Genomic DNA, 16,683 nt, shown 5'->3' on the forward strand with positions numbered 1-16,683 from the left:
TTGTAGCGCTACTTCACATACTACAAAAGGCAGTGTGTAGCTAGGCCCCGATAGGTTGTGAATTTTTATTATAAGGAATTCTGTTGATTGGATTGATAAGCCTGTAACTGTGGCATAGTATTCAAGTGGATTATCATATGCTATAGTAATGCCGTGAAATGTACACTAGCTGCCATGCACATGTTGTAAATGTGAATAGGTAAAATGGAAATTTTGGTTCGTGTGCGGTGTTATTGAGTTGAGTATGTCCATATCTTGAAACAACGACACTGGGTAGTATAGTATAGAGTAAGTTGCTTCCAGCTTTATATGAAGTTTACTATACTTTGAACCAATATATGATGTTACTGCTGCAGGTTTGTCAAAGAGACGGAATAGTAAATCCTGCATTTCGGTATTCAGCTAGAGAATATACTGAAAGAATATTCAGTTGTAGAAACAACTTCAACTAAAGCATCTAGGAGCTTATGAGTTATCCTCTCTGGGTAGACAAGTGTGCATCCTGGAGTAAACTTAATAAAAAACAGACGATCACAGATAACTATTTTAGTCGTCGGAAAGGTCCTAATGCCACGGTTAATACAAGTCTGGCACTCCAACATCTACCCATGTTTTTCTTGCTCATTAAAAGGCACATGTGTATTTGGGAGGAAATAACACTAAAGTCTGACTGGAATATTTCATATTTTAACCTATAGCATTAACATGCTGAATTTATCCTTAGGTAAGGGGAAACAGTGGTTTCAACGTGGGTAATAACACGCGGGTAGGTTACAACGCGGACGTTACATCGTCCGCGTTGTTACCACGCATGGCATTACATCGCAAGCCGTTTCAACGACTTGCGCTAGATGGTACGCAATACCAGGGAATCCAACACATTCCCTGCAGTTGCGCTAACTGGAGTAGGAATAGTAATTTATACTATTCCTAAATCAAGCGCACCATCTAGTGCAAGTTGTAGAAACGACTTGCGATATAAAGCCATGCGTGGTAACAACGCGGACGATGTAACATCCGTGTTGTAACCTACCGTGTGGTATTTGCTCACGGTGTAAAGAGACATATTCTTAGGTAAGTGGACCCAAGAAAGAGATAACAGCAGAGTCAGGCGTCAATGACAGTGTTAGACAATGGGAACATAAGTATACTTTAAGCTAGCCTCAAGTCCATCTCCCTGGCCTTTGAGACATTCTGATACTCCTCTCTTCATTCCTACTCTCTTCTTTCGATTGTAGTCTGGAACATAGAGGAGGAAATATCGTAAAACTTTCATATCATAGCCAAAATATTGAGGACCAAAATATTGAAAGGTAAGTGCTTATAGGGAAGTACGATTTACTATTCTTAACACCACATCTACATCCCTTGAAGATATGTTTACCGTCAAGGCACATATAAGTGGAGTCAAGTATGAAAAAATCTATACATACTTACCTCTTGATTTTTTTGTCCTCAATATTTTGGTTACCATATGAAGGTATAACGATATTACATTCTCATACCCTCCTCTTTCCTAACCATCAAGTGCCAATGGTCTAACTGATTTAAGACCACCTCGATATAAACTTTTTCTATGATCGAAACACAAACTTTCATGTGGAATTAGTAACAGACGTTTGAACAATACTACAGAATAGTCCCAGACCCCAACTTCAACCTTTGCAATGGTGTGATGCGCACACGAATACATCCAAACTAGACCATGCCAAAACCCTGCACTGCAGCCTTCTGGAAAACCATGTAGATCACAAGTACACCACTTGCATATAATTAAAAATGCTCCTAATTACCACCGTAAACTAAGGCAACCCTCCCACCCCCTTCTTGCAGATACCTCACTGGTTACCTTTTGTGGCCCATATACATTTCAAGGATATATGGCTGACAAACCCATATCTGACTGGTACTATCACTCGATACCTCCACTCAAAATACTCCCTAAGCCTCCAGCAGATGAAAAGGCTGTGCAAACCCTTTGAGACTAGGCAACCCCACTCTCCAGGTGTATAGACTAAAAAGATGGATGTTTCTAGGTCTTGCCTCATCTTACCATGGGAAGATCATGATATTAATTCTTCAGACTCACCTGTTCGTATCAACTTAGTTGTGACCTATGTATTGCTTCTTTAGAGCTGTGTTCCACATGTAGTAACCATTCAGTTTTTAGTTTAACTGTAATAAGTCAGTAACATTACATTAAATAGCTCTATAAAGGTTGGCTGACATATTTTTAAAATTAAGACACCCATCAAACATTAACACCCAGCCAGTATGTATCACTTTTTTCATACTGATCCTATTAACTGGAGATGTAGGAGCAATAATATGCATCATTACTGCGTGCCTTGGGATGGCACTCCAAAGCATGTGGTGGCGTATTGGTATTTGCAAAGAGCTTTCCATACCTTTTGTGAGGCCTAAAGGACTTCCATAATGGTTGACTAAGTAATTACTCAATTTCTTACCTATGTTTTGTAGATTGTTGTTAATTTACAGTGGTAAAAAGGGTAACATGGTACATATAAGCTTAAACCTCGAATGTAGGTCTGAGTTTGCAAATTAACTTGCATTTTGAAAAATGAATTGAGCTTTTACTATACATTTCTGAGAGGCAGACAAAGTGAACCATGAATGGAATGACATGGACTGAGACTGGAGAAGTGAGTAGTGTTTACTGATGCCTCTTGTTTTGTCTGTGAACATCCTTGGGCTAGAATCTTTATAATAATGTAGGCTGTTTTGTGACATTGAGAGATCATGTTATAATAAATACTATAAATGCTGATAATTCAGAAGTAAAGGTTGCATATTGAACATATGTCAATGAGTACTGTGTGAACAGCATGTGACTTAAACATCTGAACCCATTACGGTTCAACGCCCATTTTGTGAGAACCTTGAGCTTCTGAAAAAAGACTGAAGTTCCAAATATGTGGCATTTATTAGGGCATTTAGTAGAGGTCAGAAGTAATCGAAAGGCAATTCTCCATGTGTGACAGCACCTGCAGGCGGTGGGCACGTATGCTCATTTTTGTTGAGTGGGACTTATGTTTCATTAGGAGACTTTGACCCAGAACAAGAGCTTGACAGTAGGAAAAGGGAAAAAGAAGGAAAAGATTGATAAAGGGGAGATAGCAGGGATGAAATATAACCAATAAGAGGGTGCTTAAGTGGATGGAAGTGCAAGATGGTGAAAGAAGAAAGCATGGTCTGGAATCAAGACTAGGCAGCCTTAGTATTCAGTAGCCCCCACATTCGGCAGCAGTGGCTACAGGCTCCTAAGATATATTTTGGGACCCTGCACTTTTTATTTTTTACAAACGAACCACTACTGAAATGTAACATGTAGAGCTATACTACACAAGCACTAAATTAATAAATACACATTCCAAAGTGCACTTCTCTCTGCTCCTACTGCCCCAAGCTTCAGTAAGTTAACTGATAGTTATAGTGGACCTTTAACTGTCCAACTCGGACTGTGGGTTTTGATAATCGTAGGGGCATCATGAGGATTGGGAAGTTGCCCGTAGCTTAGATACTGTATTTCATCTCCTGGTTTTATCAGGACATTCCACTCTAATTTTAGTGGAACGTTTTAATAGTGCTCACCCTTATAATTTGTGTTCAACCACCTTAATGGACCTGTGACAGTGAAGCTCTTGAATTTTAACTTTGGGTGTCTATCTCCTGCCAGTTGTCTTCAGAGCCTGAGCACTAGGATCTATGACTTCATTACGTATAGAGATGCACATCTTTCTCAGATCAGTAGAATGTCAGGATGTACTCAAGTACTAGATACTCTAACTCTGTTTGTCCAATAGGCTATATTTATGGCCAGGCAGTATGAGGCTTCTATGAGTGATCGCTGCTAGGAGGGTAAGGGGACTAAAGAGTTCTGCTATTTTAAAATTTAGAGTTTTCGGTTTATAAGTTTGTTTTACATGAGAAAGAAAACATATATTCTTCTAAATCACGGTACATCTTCTAGCTTCTCTACCATAGCAGCCTATGACAATGCATGTTGCAGCTGACAACTACAGTGGATATCTCATATTTAAACCATAAATTTCAATTTCAAACTCTAGGAGAATTGGTTGGGGACAATAAGGAAATACCTGGAGGATTGGATCGAGAATTACAGATTCTCCTGGTAATTTCTCTGGATTCTCAGGGTTCGGTCCAGAACACCTTTGCATCTGTGTATTGAGTAAGGAGGATCATGATGGCAAGCCTTATCTGAGGTGTTGTATTCACTATTTTTGTTTTGCGTTCCCATAGCACAGTGCAAAAATTATATTGATAAAATATTAAACTGGACCTTCTTTAATTTCTGTAACCTTGAAGGAATTACCAAATTATTTCTAACTGGTTTATCAGACCTGCATCATAGTTCTGTAGTGGTGGTAATATTAAAACGGCAGATATCAATCAGGACAATCTTTCAGTGTCATTCAGTATAGGCCTCAAAGTGGATAAATTAAAGTAACCCATCACAATTTTCTTTCTGGCAGATACCTAGCAAAGCTGTCATCTGTGGGCAGTATTTCCGAAGAAGAAACCTGTGAGAAGCTTAAGGGGTTAATACAGCGGCAAGTGCAGATGTGTAAAAGAAACCTAGAGGTAATGGACTCAGTGCGGCGAGGAGCGCAGTTATCGATTGAGGAGTGTCAGTACCAGTTCAGGAACCGGCGATGGAACTGCTCCACATTAGATACTCTTCCGGTCTTTGGCAAGGTGGTAACACAAGGTAGGTAAAAGCATTCTGATGGGACAATGACAGCATATACAAGAAAATCCATGTTTTCCTTAGTCTGTTTAATATGTTTCTGCCTGAAGATAATCTCGTAAACCTCTTATAGTATCCTGGCCTTTGAAAATCTGATTATCTATCTGAAACATAGATGTTAACCTAAAACAGTACATTTGCCAACTGTTCAATTTCTTCTCCAGTGTTCTTATGATTATGTATTGATGGCTTATAATGTTATATTTTCGGTTTTGTTGGGGGAAAACATGGCGGCAGTCGGCTGACTGCGGCAGTGCTCCGCTCCGTCTAACCCCGTAGATGCCTTGTCATTAACCGGAGGAATCTGACTCGCCAGCAGTCTAATCTTACGGGTTTTGGCCTCTCAATCGTGTAATTCAGGATCGTGTCTTTTTCGTTTAATTTGCCACTTGATGTGCCACTTGATGTGCCGGTTTGCTGTGATCCGGAGCTGCGGTCTGGAAGCAGGGCGCGGCTGCCTCAGTAACCTCAGCAGCGAGCAAGGAAGGGAACGCCCTACTCTCAGTGTTTTCTCACTTGCATTGTATCCGTGGAGGCTAGCCGCTGCCGAGCTGCGTAGAGGGAGACGCTTCCAAAGTCTCTACGGCGTCGGCTTCTCTAACGGAGCTCAGCGCTACTTGAATAAGCTCAACGAATCTCCGCCTGCATTGTATCCGGGGAGGCAGCTCGCTGCCCAGCTGCATAAAGGGGGACGCTTCCAAAGTCTCCTCGGTGTTGATTCCTCTAACGGAGCTCTCTGCAATCTGAATACCGTTCCCCATGCCACACCTGATTTCAAACTACATGAGGATTCTACCTTTTTTAAAGTCTCCAGATCGGTTGAAGTAAGTAAAGTACGAGTGAATGAATGGTCTGGTAGCAAGGTTTATTACGCTTTCCACTGCCAAAATCAGGCATACATGAGTGCTGTTGAGCCTGTGGAGCCCGTTAGGAAACTCAGAGGGAAGGGGGCATCAAAGGACTTAGTGGGAGCAGCAGCACCTCGCAGAAAGAGAGGAAAGAGTACATTGCAAGTTGTTGCCGAGGAGGTGGATAAGGAGGTTTCTGAAACAGGGGAAAGTTCAAAATTAGATCAATTGAACGAAGAAACATCCTCTTATCTCTCAGTGGAGGTTAAAGCAAAAAGGGGGAGAAAACGCGCCAAAGCTAAACCCTTAACCGCTACCATCCCCAGAGTGACCCCCTCTCTGCGCTCATATTTTAAAGTGATTCCTCAGATCTTGAGCCTTGGGAGAGAGCAAACCCAGTCCAGTAGTAATACTTCTAAATCAGGATTCAAGACTATGGAAAACAAAGAGTTGGATGTGTTACCTAAGACATTAACCACTTTAGTTGAAAATCAAGTTCCCTGCGCGGATCCATCCCATACTACACAAGTAGAAGAGACTCCTTTGGTGGAGTTTGTGGCAGAGAGCTCAGATCTGAAAAATATAGCGGAACAAGGCGCAACAGAAAATGAAAATGCGATGGCAGTAGATGGAGTATTATTACCGAACTCCTCAGTAGTTGGTAGAAATGACTTAGCTGAGAGCTCTATCAATCACATTGAAGACAACTACGAGGCTAGATTATTTGATGAAACTTCTTTGGGCGTGTCCCAAGAATTAAGTGAAGTGGTTGTTACAGGCACAGAGACTATTTCTGTAGCCTCGGTACAAGCAATGTTTGCAGCCTTATCTGCAGAGATTAAACAAGGATTTGCTGAGTCAGCCTCTAACCAGAGAGAGATAAGAACTTTTTGTGAATCTCTTGATGAGAGACTAGGCAACCTGACGCTAAGAACTCAAGCTTTAGAAGAGACAGTGGGCCAAATATCAATGAGAGCTGAAGGCACCACGGAAGATATTGTAAAGCTTAGAAAAGAAGAACAAGCCCTCTCCGAAAGAATGGAGACTTTGGAAAACAACGCAAGGCGGAGTAATGTACGCATTTTGAATATTCCTGAGGGGAGCGAAGGTGCTGATATCAAGAGTTATATAACTACCTTTCTAAAAGAAACACTAAATATTTCTCAATCTACTGAGGAGTTAGCAGCGGATATTCAGCGTATACATAGAGACCCCTTCAGACGTAACATGCAGCGGGCCAAGCCCAGGAAAATTCTCATTAATTTCCATACCTATTCTTTAAAAGAACAAATTTTGAACCAGGGACTTAAGCTCAAGTCACAGACATACAAGGGATATAACTTCCAGATCCGCTCTGATCTGTCCCGCTTCACCTTGGATAAACAATGGGAGCTAGGGCGAAGGATGGACGCTTTCCGCAAGTTAGGCGCAACAGTACAGATGGGCTTTCCTGCTTCTCTTAAAATCATGATAGACAACAAAATGCACAACATCAGATCAGTGCAAGCTGCAGATGATCTCCTAATGTCTCTTGGCAATAAGAAACAAAGAGTGTGACATTATGCATTGAGGTCATAATCTTCATATATGGAGAAATCCCCCCCCAAAATATAAAGGGGAAAAAAAAAGGATCACATAACTACATAACTACATAAATACACTTACATTACTTACATTAAGTTAATGGAGTTGAAACCGTATAATTTTAGCACCATCAGTTAAGTTCCTAATGCCTGTGCGCAAAAAAAAAAAAAAGTCTTGTTAAAAAACCTGAACGCTACTAAATATTGAACTATTAGGAAAAAACGGGAAAGGAAAAAGAAAGAGAAAAAGAAAAGGAAAGAGGAAAAAAAAAAATGGTAAAATATAAAAAAAAAAAAAAAAAAACATAAAGGATAAGGGAATAAAAAAAAAAAAAAAAAAAAGGAATGAAGGATATAAAAAGAATAAGAATAAAAAAATAAAAAAAGGGGGGGGGAAAACACACAAAATAAATAAACACACATAAGAATAGTACTTGCCTATAATATGTGTGAATATTTAATGGCGAGTTCACACTAAATATAGTAGAGGCACACAGGGTCGAGACGGGGAAGAGCTAGGGGCACTTACTTCCGGAAACTCTTCCGGGTGGTGAGCACAGGGTTTTCCCAGGGGGGGAGGGTTGGGCGTGGGGGGGTGGTGGGGCATAAGCACACTTTCATAAAAGAGCTCCAATCTTTGCGTTTAATTAAGTTTGTAGTTATAAGTTTTTATACTCATCTTATCTCAGATAACATGAATCTATACAGACAGCCATATACTTCATTAGGTCTACAGTTAGTCTTACCGAGTAACCTAAAGCTACAACACAATGAGTAGACTTAATTTACTATCCTGGAATGTTAATGGTCTCCGCACCAAGCCCCGAGCGAATAAAATTATGCAATATCTCCGTGATACGGATGCGGGGATCATTATCCTCCAGGAGACACACCTAACAGAAAGTGAGATACACGAGTTGGTCCAAAGGAATAGATGGATAGAATCTTCTATTTCCACAACACAAGGGTCTAACATACGGGGGGTCTCAATCTTCTTCAAAAAATCAGTAAGGTTTAAGATAAAACAACAGAAAGTGGATCCTGGAGGGCGTTGGGTCATTGCAGCAGTAGAGTTGGGAGAAGCAAAGGTAACATTAGTGGGCTATTATGGTCCAAATATCGATGACCCCTCTGTATTGAAAACCCTTTTCAATCATTTGCTAAATTTCCCAGACCCGGTGATTATAGCTGGGGATTTTAACATCACTTTAAATCCTCTTCTTGACAAATCCCCTAACAGCAGACAAAAAACCACCTCTAAATCTAGATCTTGCTTAGTAGGCTTAATGAACCAGTACGATTTTATCGACATTTGGCGGTTTAGGGAGGGTCTAAGGCAGGATTTTTCATTCAGGAACTCGAAGTATAGACACAAATCAAGAATAGATTTTATTCTCACTAGTAGAGTTCTGGCTGATAATATTACTTCAATATACTATAATCCAATGCATCTTTCTGACCACTCTGCAATAGTGTTAGAATTAAAGTTGGACACGCCACCTCTAATAAGAATGTGGTCCTTTGATAGGTCTTTACTCAGAACAACAGAGGATATCGAATTTCTACAGTCAGAAACCCGCCACTTTTTTAACACCAATATCGGTACAACCCCAATAGGAATTTTATGGGATGCATTTAAATGTACATTGAGAGGTCTTATTAAAAACAAAGTGGCCTATAGAAGAAGACAATATGCAGAGGAAGTAACCCTTATTGAAAACAATATCTTATTAGTACAGGCCGATATAGATAATACAGGAGTAATTGACAATGACAACGACCTCGCCGGAAAACACGCTGAGTTGGACAGGCTGAAGCACTCATTATCCGCAGTTCTAGAGAAACGTGTCCTTCAGAGATGGGAGGCAAGTAAGCTTTCGCATTTCCAATACGGGGAGGGAGCAGGGAAATTGCTTGCCTGGAAAATTAAATCAGACCGGGTTCGAAACAACATATCGTCTGTTACATCCACGGAGGGCACCTTTTCAAGGGATGATGAAATTAGAGTAGTTTTTAGAAATTTCTTTCAATCCATCTATAAAGATGACTTACACGTTACCCAGAATGACATCTTGAGTTGGCTAGAAGGTATCTCTCTACCATCTCTAACACCAGAACAGAACCACTCTTTGGACGAGGAGATAACTATTATAGAGGTAGAAGAGGCAATAAGGAGAGCAAAGGGAGGAAAGGCTACAGGCACTGACGGTTTGCCAAGTGAAATATATAAAAAGCTTATCACTCAGGTCTCTCCAATCTTAGTGATTCTTTTTAACCAAATACTAAGACATGGCGAAATACCACCTGAATCATGGGACAATGCCTCTATAACCCTTATTTTGAAGCCCGGCAAACCCCCCACAGACTGCGGCTCATATCGGCCTATTTCTATATTAAATGCCGACTATAAAATCTTTGCCACCATACTGGCCAAACGGTTGGGTCGGGTGGCGCCAGACATTATAGCACATAACCAAAAAGGGTTTATTAAGGGGAGACAGCTTTGTGAGCTCACGTATGAATTACTAGGCTCTATAGACATCGCCATAAAGGAGGCTATCCCTCTGGATGTCCTCACGTTGGATGCAACAAAGGCCTTCGACAGGGTGAACTGGTTGTACCTGTCGGAGGCCTTGAGGAAGTTCAATGTGGGGGACAGATTTTTGAGAACGTTGAATTTGTTATATAGGTGCCCATCTGCCTCACTTTTGATAAACGGGGGTTTGACTGAGACCTTCAGGGTCACGAGGGGAACTAGGCAGGGCTGTCCCCTGTCACCCCTTCTTTTCGATGTCTATATAGAACCCTTTGCCCAAATCTTAAGAGACAGTATACTGATTAAACCTTTTATTTTTGGTGGTTGGGATAAAAAGGTGGCACTTTATGCAGATGATATTATGATTTTTACAACGAATTATGATGAAGCATACCCAGAGATAATTGACCAGGCTCTAAAATTCGGTAAAGTTTCTGGGTATGAGATTAATGCCCAAAAGACAGAGTCAATGTCCTGGAATAGTAACTCAATTGGCAACAATGGCACATCTAAAACCCAACTTCGATATCTGGGGATCAATATAGTTAAAGACATTAATTTGATTGCTTCACTTAACTTCAACAAAATAGCTGCAGAGTGCCGGAAACATATGAGAGACTGGTCACATCTTCCTCTCACTGTTTTGGGAAAGGTTAACTTAGTGAAGATGAGTATCTTACCTAAAGTCTCTTTTTTGTTTAACTCTATTCCACTTTTTTTTGACTCAAAATTGATTGTAAAGCTACAGAGCGCGATAACCAGCTTTATCTGGAATAGTAAGAGCCCAAGAATTTCGTGGAAAAAAATCAGGCGACGGAGGGAGAAGGGAGGGTTGGCTGGCCCAGATCTCCAAATTTATGCATGGGCTTTTCAGCTCACGCACACACGTATGCTACTTAAAACCCCTACTTTAACAGGGCTGGGCCTTCTTTTTTCTACATTACTTGAATGTGAAGGAGTAGACCAATCTGCATTCTTGTTTAAATTTGGTGACCCCAAATTCTTCAAGAAAATAAAATTGAAAGTTTTACAAGGGATTGCATCTACTTGGTATAAAGTGAGGCATGCGATAAATGTTGGATACTATTCTGGGAGGGCTCCCATATGGGATCTACCCGTCCCTCCCGCATGGACAACAGATGCCCTGACTAACCCGCTAATAGAGGCAGGTATAAATAGGTGGGATGACCTGTTTATGGATGGGACATTACTTCCATGGGACTATTTAACAAACAAAGTAGGCACAAGTTTCTCGAGATTTAAATATATTCAGATCTCCAGCTGGTCACAGTCATATAAAGAGCAGCCAGCACGGATTAGTAAGCTGCCTATAGGTGGCAATAGTGACTTGGTAACTTGCCTCATGGAAAGCCCCGCCGCAAAGAAAGAAATTTCATGTTGGTATAACAAAATAATCGATGAAATAGATGCTAACTTTCATCTACCGACGTCACTATGGGCTGAACTAATGCCAGGCGTAGATGTTGAAGAACTTTGGATAGCCTCTTGCTCAATGCTTTGGGACCTAGTTAAACCGGCATGGCTTCGTAGAAACCACTTATTCACTATACATAGGGCATACTATTCCCCTCAGAGGTTGACTAAGTTTTCTTTAACAGGCCCAGTCTTATGCCCAAGATGCGGGTTAACTGCAGCATCAGACACTCATATGTTTTATGATTGTCCAAATTTATCCGCTTTTTGGGAAGCCATTAGTAATAAGCTTTCACAATTTCTGGGTGAACGTATCTCCATAGACCTAGCTCTTGTTATATTTGGTCTCAAGAGTAAAATCCGCAATGCCGCAACCAATCTAACATTCTACTCCATTTTAGCGGCGCGTAGGGAGATATGTAGGCATTGGAAAGATGCTCAACCACCTACAGAGCATGAATGGCGAGTTTCACTTCTTCAAATTTCCAAACTCGATCTCGCCAGAGCAGGAAACCCCAATAGGAGAGCTTTTTGGGCAATGCTCGGATAGCAGCGATAAACCTGTTTTTTTTTTTTTTTTTTTTTTTTTTCCCAGGTCCTATGATTAACACGTACATTGCTTATCCTCGCTGCCATGACCAACAGTCTTGGAGCTATGGGGGTCTCGATAACTTGGGCACTATCTCCGGAGGCACTTCCCTAAGCAAAATCATGTTTGGCTGTTGCGATTGTTGCTGTGGGGAACCGGTCTTCTTCCCTCCCGAATGAACTTTCTCCTACCAGCTATAAGCTGAGACAGCACTGCACTCGACCACTCTTTCCTTTGCTCTGTGGCGGTCCTTTGGTTTTGATAGATTGGAGCTAAGCACGTAATATGAGGACAAAAAAAAAAAAAATGTTATATTTTCAAAGTCTTGCAGTTTGAAATTGTAAGTATAGTAGTTTTCAATTCAAGTTTTAATGGTACGTTCATTAAGATAAAAGCAGTATTACAACACAACTAATCAAATACAGATAGAGGAAGAAAAAAAGGAAAGGGGACACAAGTAAAAAATTATGTGTGAAGAAAAGGACAAAATAAACCTAGAAATAAATTATAAAGGATACTAAATAATAGATTAAATAATGCAATACGAAGTCAAGGAGGTTGCACTTCTTGAATGTCAGGTAAAGGAGCAAAAGGCGCTTTTGAAGAGTCGTCAAGGAATTGTGTAACAGGTGACCATAAGTCCTCACGCATTGAAGCAAGAAATAAGGGTTGCACATACGCAGAGTCTAAACGGTGGTTGTGATAAACTGCATACCACCACGCTTTGACTGATAATTGTATACAATTCTTCAATTACGAGTGGTTTGCTGTAAAGCAATTGTCAATAAGAGGTCCAATTTTCTTATATTAAAAGAAGCACTTGTCCAAACATCACAGACACTGCCCAAAAACATGTTTAACACAGAATATGGGGCAATGGAGTGAAAAATGAAATTAATTTGTCACCAGACTTGTGACTGAAAAGCAGCAACAGAGGGAAAAATGAATAATAAAAGTATCAAATAAGCTGACTGTGCTGAACACGTCCAACAAGTGTCCTGGAGAGCTGGGTTAATTTTATAAAGGAATTTCGGTGTCATGAAAAGTCTATTGTATAAGTAGAAAACTGATTGTGTAGCGTTGGCTGCACAAGGGGACTTTTTGATTTTAATCCAAATCTGTTTCCAAGTAGATATAAGCAGAGTGATACCAAGATCTTTTTCCCATGCTAATTCAGTACTAGACTTAGGTCTGACATTGGATATACTAAATAAGTGATTGTATATATTGGAAGCCTTAGGGTGAGCATGTAAAAGATCAGCCAGAGGTTTAGGCGATGTATCATTAGGAGAGGAAAGTGACTTGAAGTGAGTATACACCTGAGAAATCGAATCCTGTAAAAGCATGAATCTGTGTCGAAAACCAGATGGTAACCCAAAATGTTTTTAAGCCTGAGGAAAAGTAATAACAGAATCCTGCAGTAGTTTTCAATTCATCATATTTATCTATATGTCAAAATCTAATTCAGTGATGAATTTATAGCATGTGTACGACACACTAGCCTATTCACACTAAAATGGTGCCCAGGAGCACGCTAAGAACAGCAAACATACTCCGGCACACTAAGATGGTCTCTGCAATGATAAAGCAAAGTGTCAGGAAAAGTTCTGCAGCCTCCGTCTTAAATAGTTCACTTCAAACATTGATTCCCATAAGTGCACAATGCTAGTTACTACCATGCAAAAAGTCTTGGAAAGAGTTCAGTACTACTAACATGATTTCCATTCATTTTTTCGACACATTTGAGAATGATTGTAGAGGTTTTTGAACCTGATTTGTAAAAGGCAGAATGTGAACATTGAATACATGCATCAATAAACTATCTAAAGTAAGGAGCTGGAATATAGAAACAGTAGTAGGTTTACAATTTAAACTGTGTAGTACATTAGCAAAAGCACATCTGTGCTGATTGCTGTATAGAAAAATGGCTGCATGAATGACACAGAGTTGTACATCTGCTCAGTTAAGCAAAGTAGCATATGATGTTGTGAGAGGCACTCTAACTGAGCAAGGGAGGCGATGATAAGAGGTAGATGAGGCAGATGCTTATTTTGAAGAAAATAGTTCTTTAAATACTTTAAAGACTTCTGACGGAAGTGACAAATATTGCTTTACGCCACTCACCAATACATATAGTGATATTTCAACTTTTTCCAGCATGTGAAGTGTAGTAATGATACTTTCAGATATAAATTATTTGCCTCGAGTTTTAGGGACAATAAGCACTTTGCAAAAAAGATACTGTAGCGGGTGATGTATTTAGTTTATTTTCTTTGGTCATTTAAATTACTCCTTGCAAAAATTGTTTCACTTTTATTTAACATTCCAACATGTTCTACTAGGATGAGGAGCATATTTACACTTTAGTTCCTGCTGCCCAGTTAGCACTTTTGCCCCAAATGGTTAGAATGGTTGAAACTACCTGTAACGCATTACAGGTTTTTTTGTATTATCATCGGTATGGTGAAATATCATACAAATACATTCAGCAGTCAATTCCATATTTTATGTCTCTTTATTTCTATAATGTTGTTTTGTATTCCTTTTTCATGGCAAGAAAAATATATGCATCCTTGATGTGACCTAGTAGTGACTCCTCCCACCTTGGCTAGGGTTGATACAATCATACACTGTGTAGTAACCATCATGTATTCTTCTTACTAACTGTTTGCTATTCCCCTCAAGAACACCCCTTTATTGCTGCTCCTTATTTCTATGGATACACATTTATAGCAGTAACAGAGGTGCTAGTGTACTTAGTGGTATTTGATAAATTTGTATATTCTTTCAGATAAGCCTTCATTGTTCTTACGCCTAAAACACTGTTTGTGATTTTTCACATACCCACTGATAATTATTTTCAACTATTCTGAAAAAAAGTCTTTTAAATACAACTTTAATGTTTTTTTACAAGCAGCAGAATAGTTCATTAGAAGCACTTGAGAAGCCCTTGCAGGGCCCACCAATACTTCTTACAGGTACTCCGTCGCTCTTCCTACAGAGGCAGACTGTAGCTTGGTAGATGCCCTTGCTGATATTTCAATAGCTCCCTTACAAACCTCATCGTTTTCAGTACCACTCCAATATTCTTGTTGTAGTTTTCTCATTGATCATAGTCTTTTCAGTTCTTCTCACCCTGAGGCCCAGTGTGCAAAGCTCTTTTGCAGTCGCAAACCATATAATTCACAAAATCAAAGAATTAATTACCCCAGAAGAAAGCTTTTTAAATGTACAAAAATCATTTTATGAGTAGGAAAAGTCTTTATGACACTTAACAGGCCTGTTGCCACCTTTCATAGATAAGAAGGCATGAAAGGGATAGCCCCACCGTTTTATGAGTTGCAAATGTGAGTATCAATGGTTTGTGACCAAAGCTGTGCTTACAAACCATTGATCAAGTACCAGTCTCCGAGCTAGGGTGGAAACTGGTTCAGGAGTCAAACAGATGGTCTTAGAGGTCCAGAGGATCACTCCCCTCTGTAAGATCCCCCAGTATTTTTCCAGGTGGGAAACATATTCTTTTAAAGTGGCACCTTCTTCTTTAAAGGTCATGAGCTTTTTTAAAAATCCATTTAGAAATGCCATTGCATGGAGGGGAGTCTGCTGCCTCTTGTGCGCCTCCATCCCTGCATTCACACCCAATCACAGGGGTTTGTAAATTGTGACCGCCTTATTAATATTCATTAGGTATGTGGTTTTGTGAGCCCTAGACGAAAGACAATTTACAGTGTGACCTATTAGTACATTTGTTGTATCGCAATTTGCACACCGATATGCAAACCAGTTTACATGCAAGTTACACATCCTGGTTTGAAAATGGGTATTAGTACATCAGGTCAACAGTGAGAGTAGTTTCTATAAACTTCCATGCCATGTGTAGACATTTCGTGAAAAGAGGAAACCTTTGTGGATATGAGGATTCACTTGTTTAGCTGCTTATGCCATTGCATCATCTTTGAAAAACATATGTACTTGATTGTTTACAATATTGTTGAGACAGGGCTCTCAGTTACGGATCTGGGACATGCAATGAAAGAATGGTTTGAAAGTAGCCCTGAGACATCTAAGACTTGCTCACTAGCACAGTTTTCCTCATAAGTATTATTTTATGAATTTGCACAATTCGTTCTAACAGAATTGTGGTCCATTTCGTTCTGCATATGTTATAGCACTGCAAGACTTAGAGGGTGTCCAGCACTCACTTAGCTAATGAGCCAACTGGACATGGAATACTACCTATTTACAGAATGCCTGATGAGTTGTGCTTCAAAGACAAGATAGAATTCATCAAGGCTAGTGTGGTAATCATTACTCCCAAGATTACCAAACCTACTTTTCTAAATTAACACGCTATGTACGGACTCAATTATATTTACTGAGAGGGTGCGCTATTGAAGCATTCATATTCTGATTGTGTATCTCAATCATATCGTCCTTTTATTAATTAAGTAGAGATTAGGCAGCCACAGTGTAATGTCTTTCATAAAACAACACTTATATTCCCAATATTTGCCTAGCGGGTTGGCACTTTTAAAAGTACGCTCCTACCCCAATCCTGACTTTGATATCTGCTGGTCAGCTGAAAGCTGCCATGGATCATGCCATCCATCAGAAATGAACTAGCCCCTCTGAACACAATGGGTGCCTCAAATCTCTAATTCACAAGCACTATTAAACGCCCAGTACCCTGTACCAAATGTTCTACTTCTGGAGGCATGTGAGAGTTCCTGATTTCAGCCTTCAAAGCTCTTTTCAGATCATGCCTAGTTATCAATAGGAACAATAATACTTAAACTATAGGCAGCAGCATTTGTGTGCTTTGATGTTGTCTGTATAGCGGTATGTTGTATGCCCAGTGCAGAAACTCATAAATGTTTAGCCACCTTTATTTAGAGGAACGTTTC

General features: G+C 40.0%; 1 protein-coding gene across 1 annotated transcript in view; it reads left to right on the forward strand.

Annotated features, from left to right (window-relative positions):
- LOC146867929 (protein Wnt-4) overlaps positions 1-16,683 on the forward strand; it is a 193,151-nt gene that overhangs the window by 100,825 nt on the left and 75,643 nt on the right. The window contains exon 2 of the mRNA XM_085608653.1: positions 4,515-4,750. Coding sequence (XP_085464779.1) covers positions 4,515-4,750 — 236 coding nt within the window. The remainder of the gene's footprint in view (positions 1-4,514; positions 4,751-16,683) is intronic.

This window comes from Triturus cristatus, chromosome 1_2 (genome assembly GCF_964204655.1).
Source record: "Triturus cristatus chromosome 1_2, aTriCri1.1, whole genome shotgun sequence".
Lineage (NCBI taxonomy): Eukaryota > Metazoa > Chordata > Amphibia > Caudata > Salamandridae > Triturus > Triturus cristatus.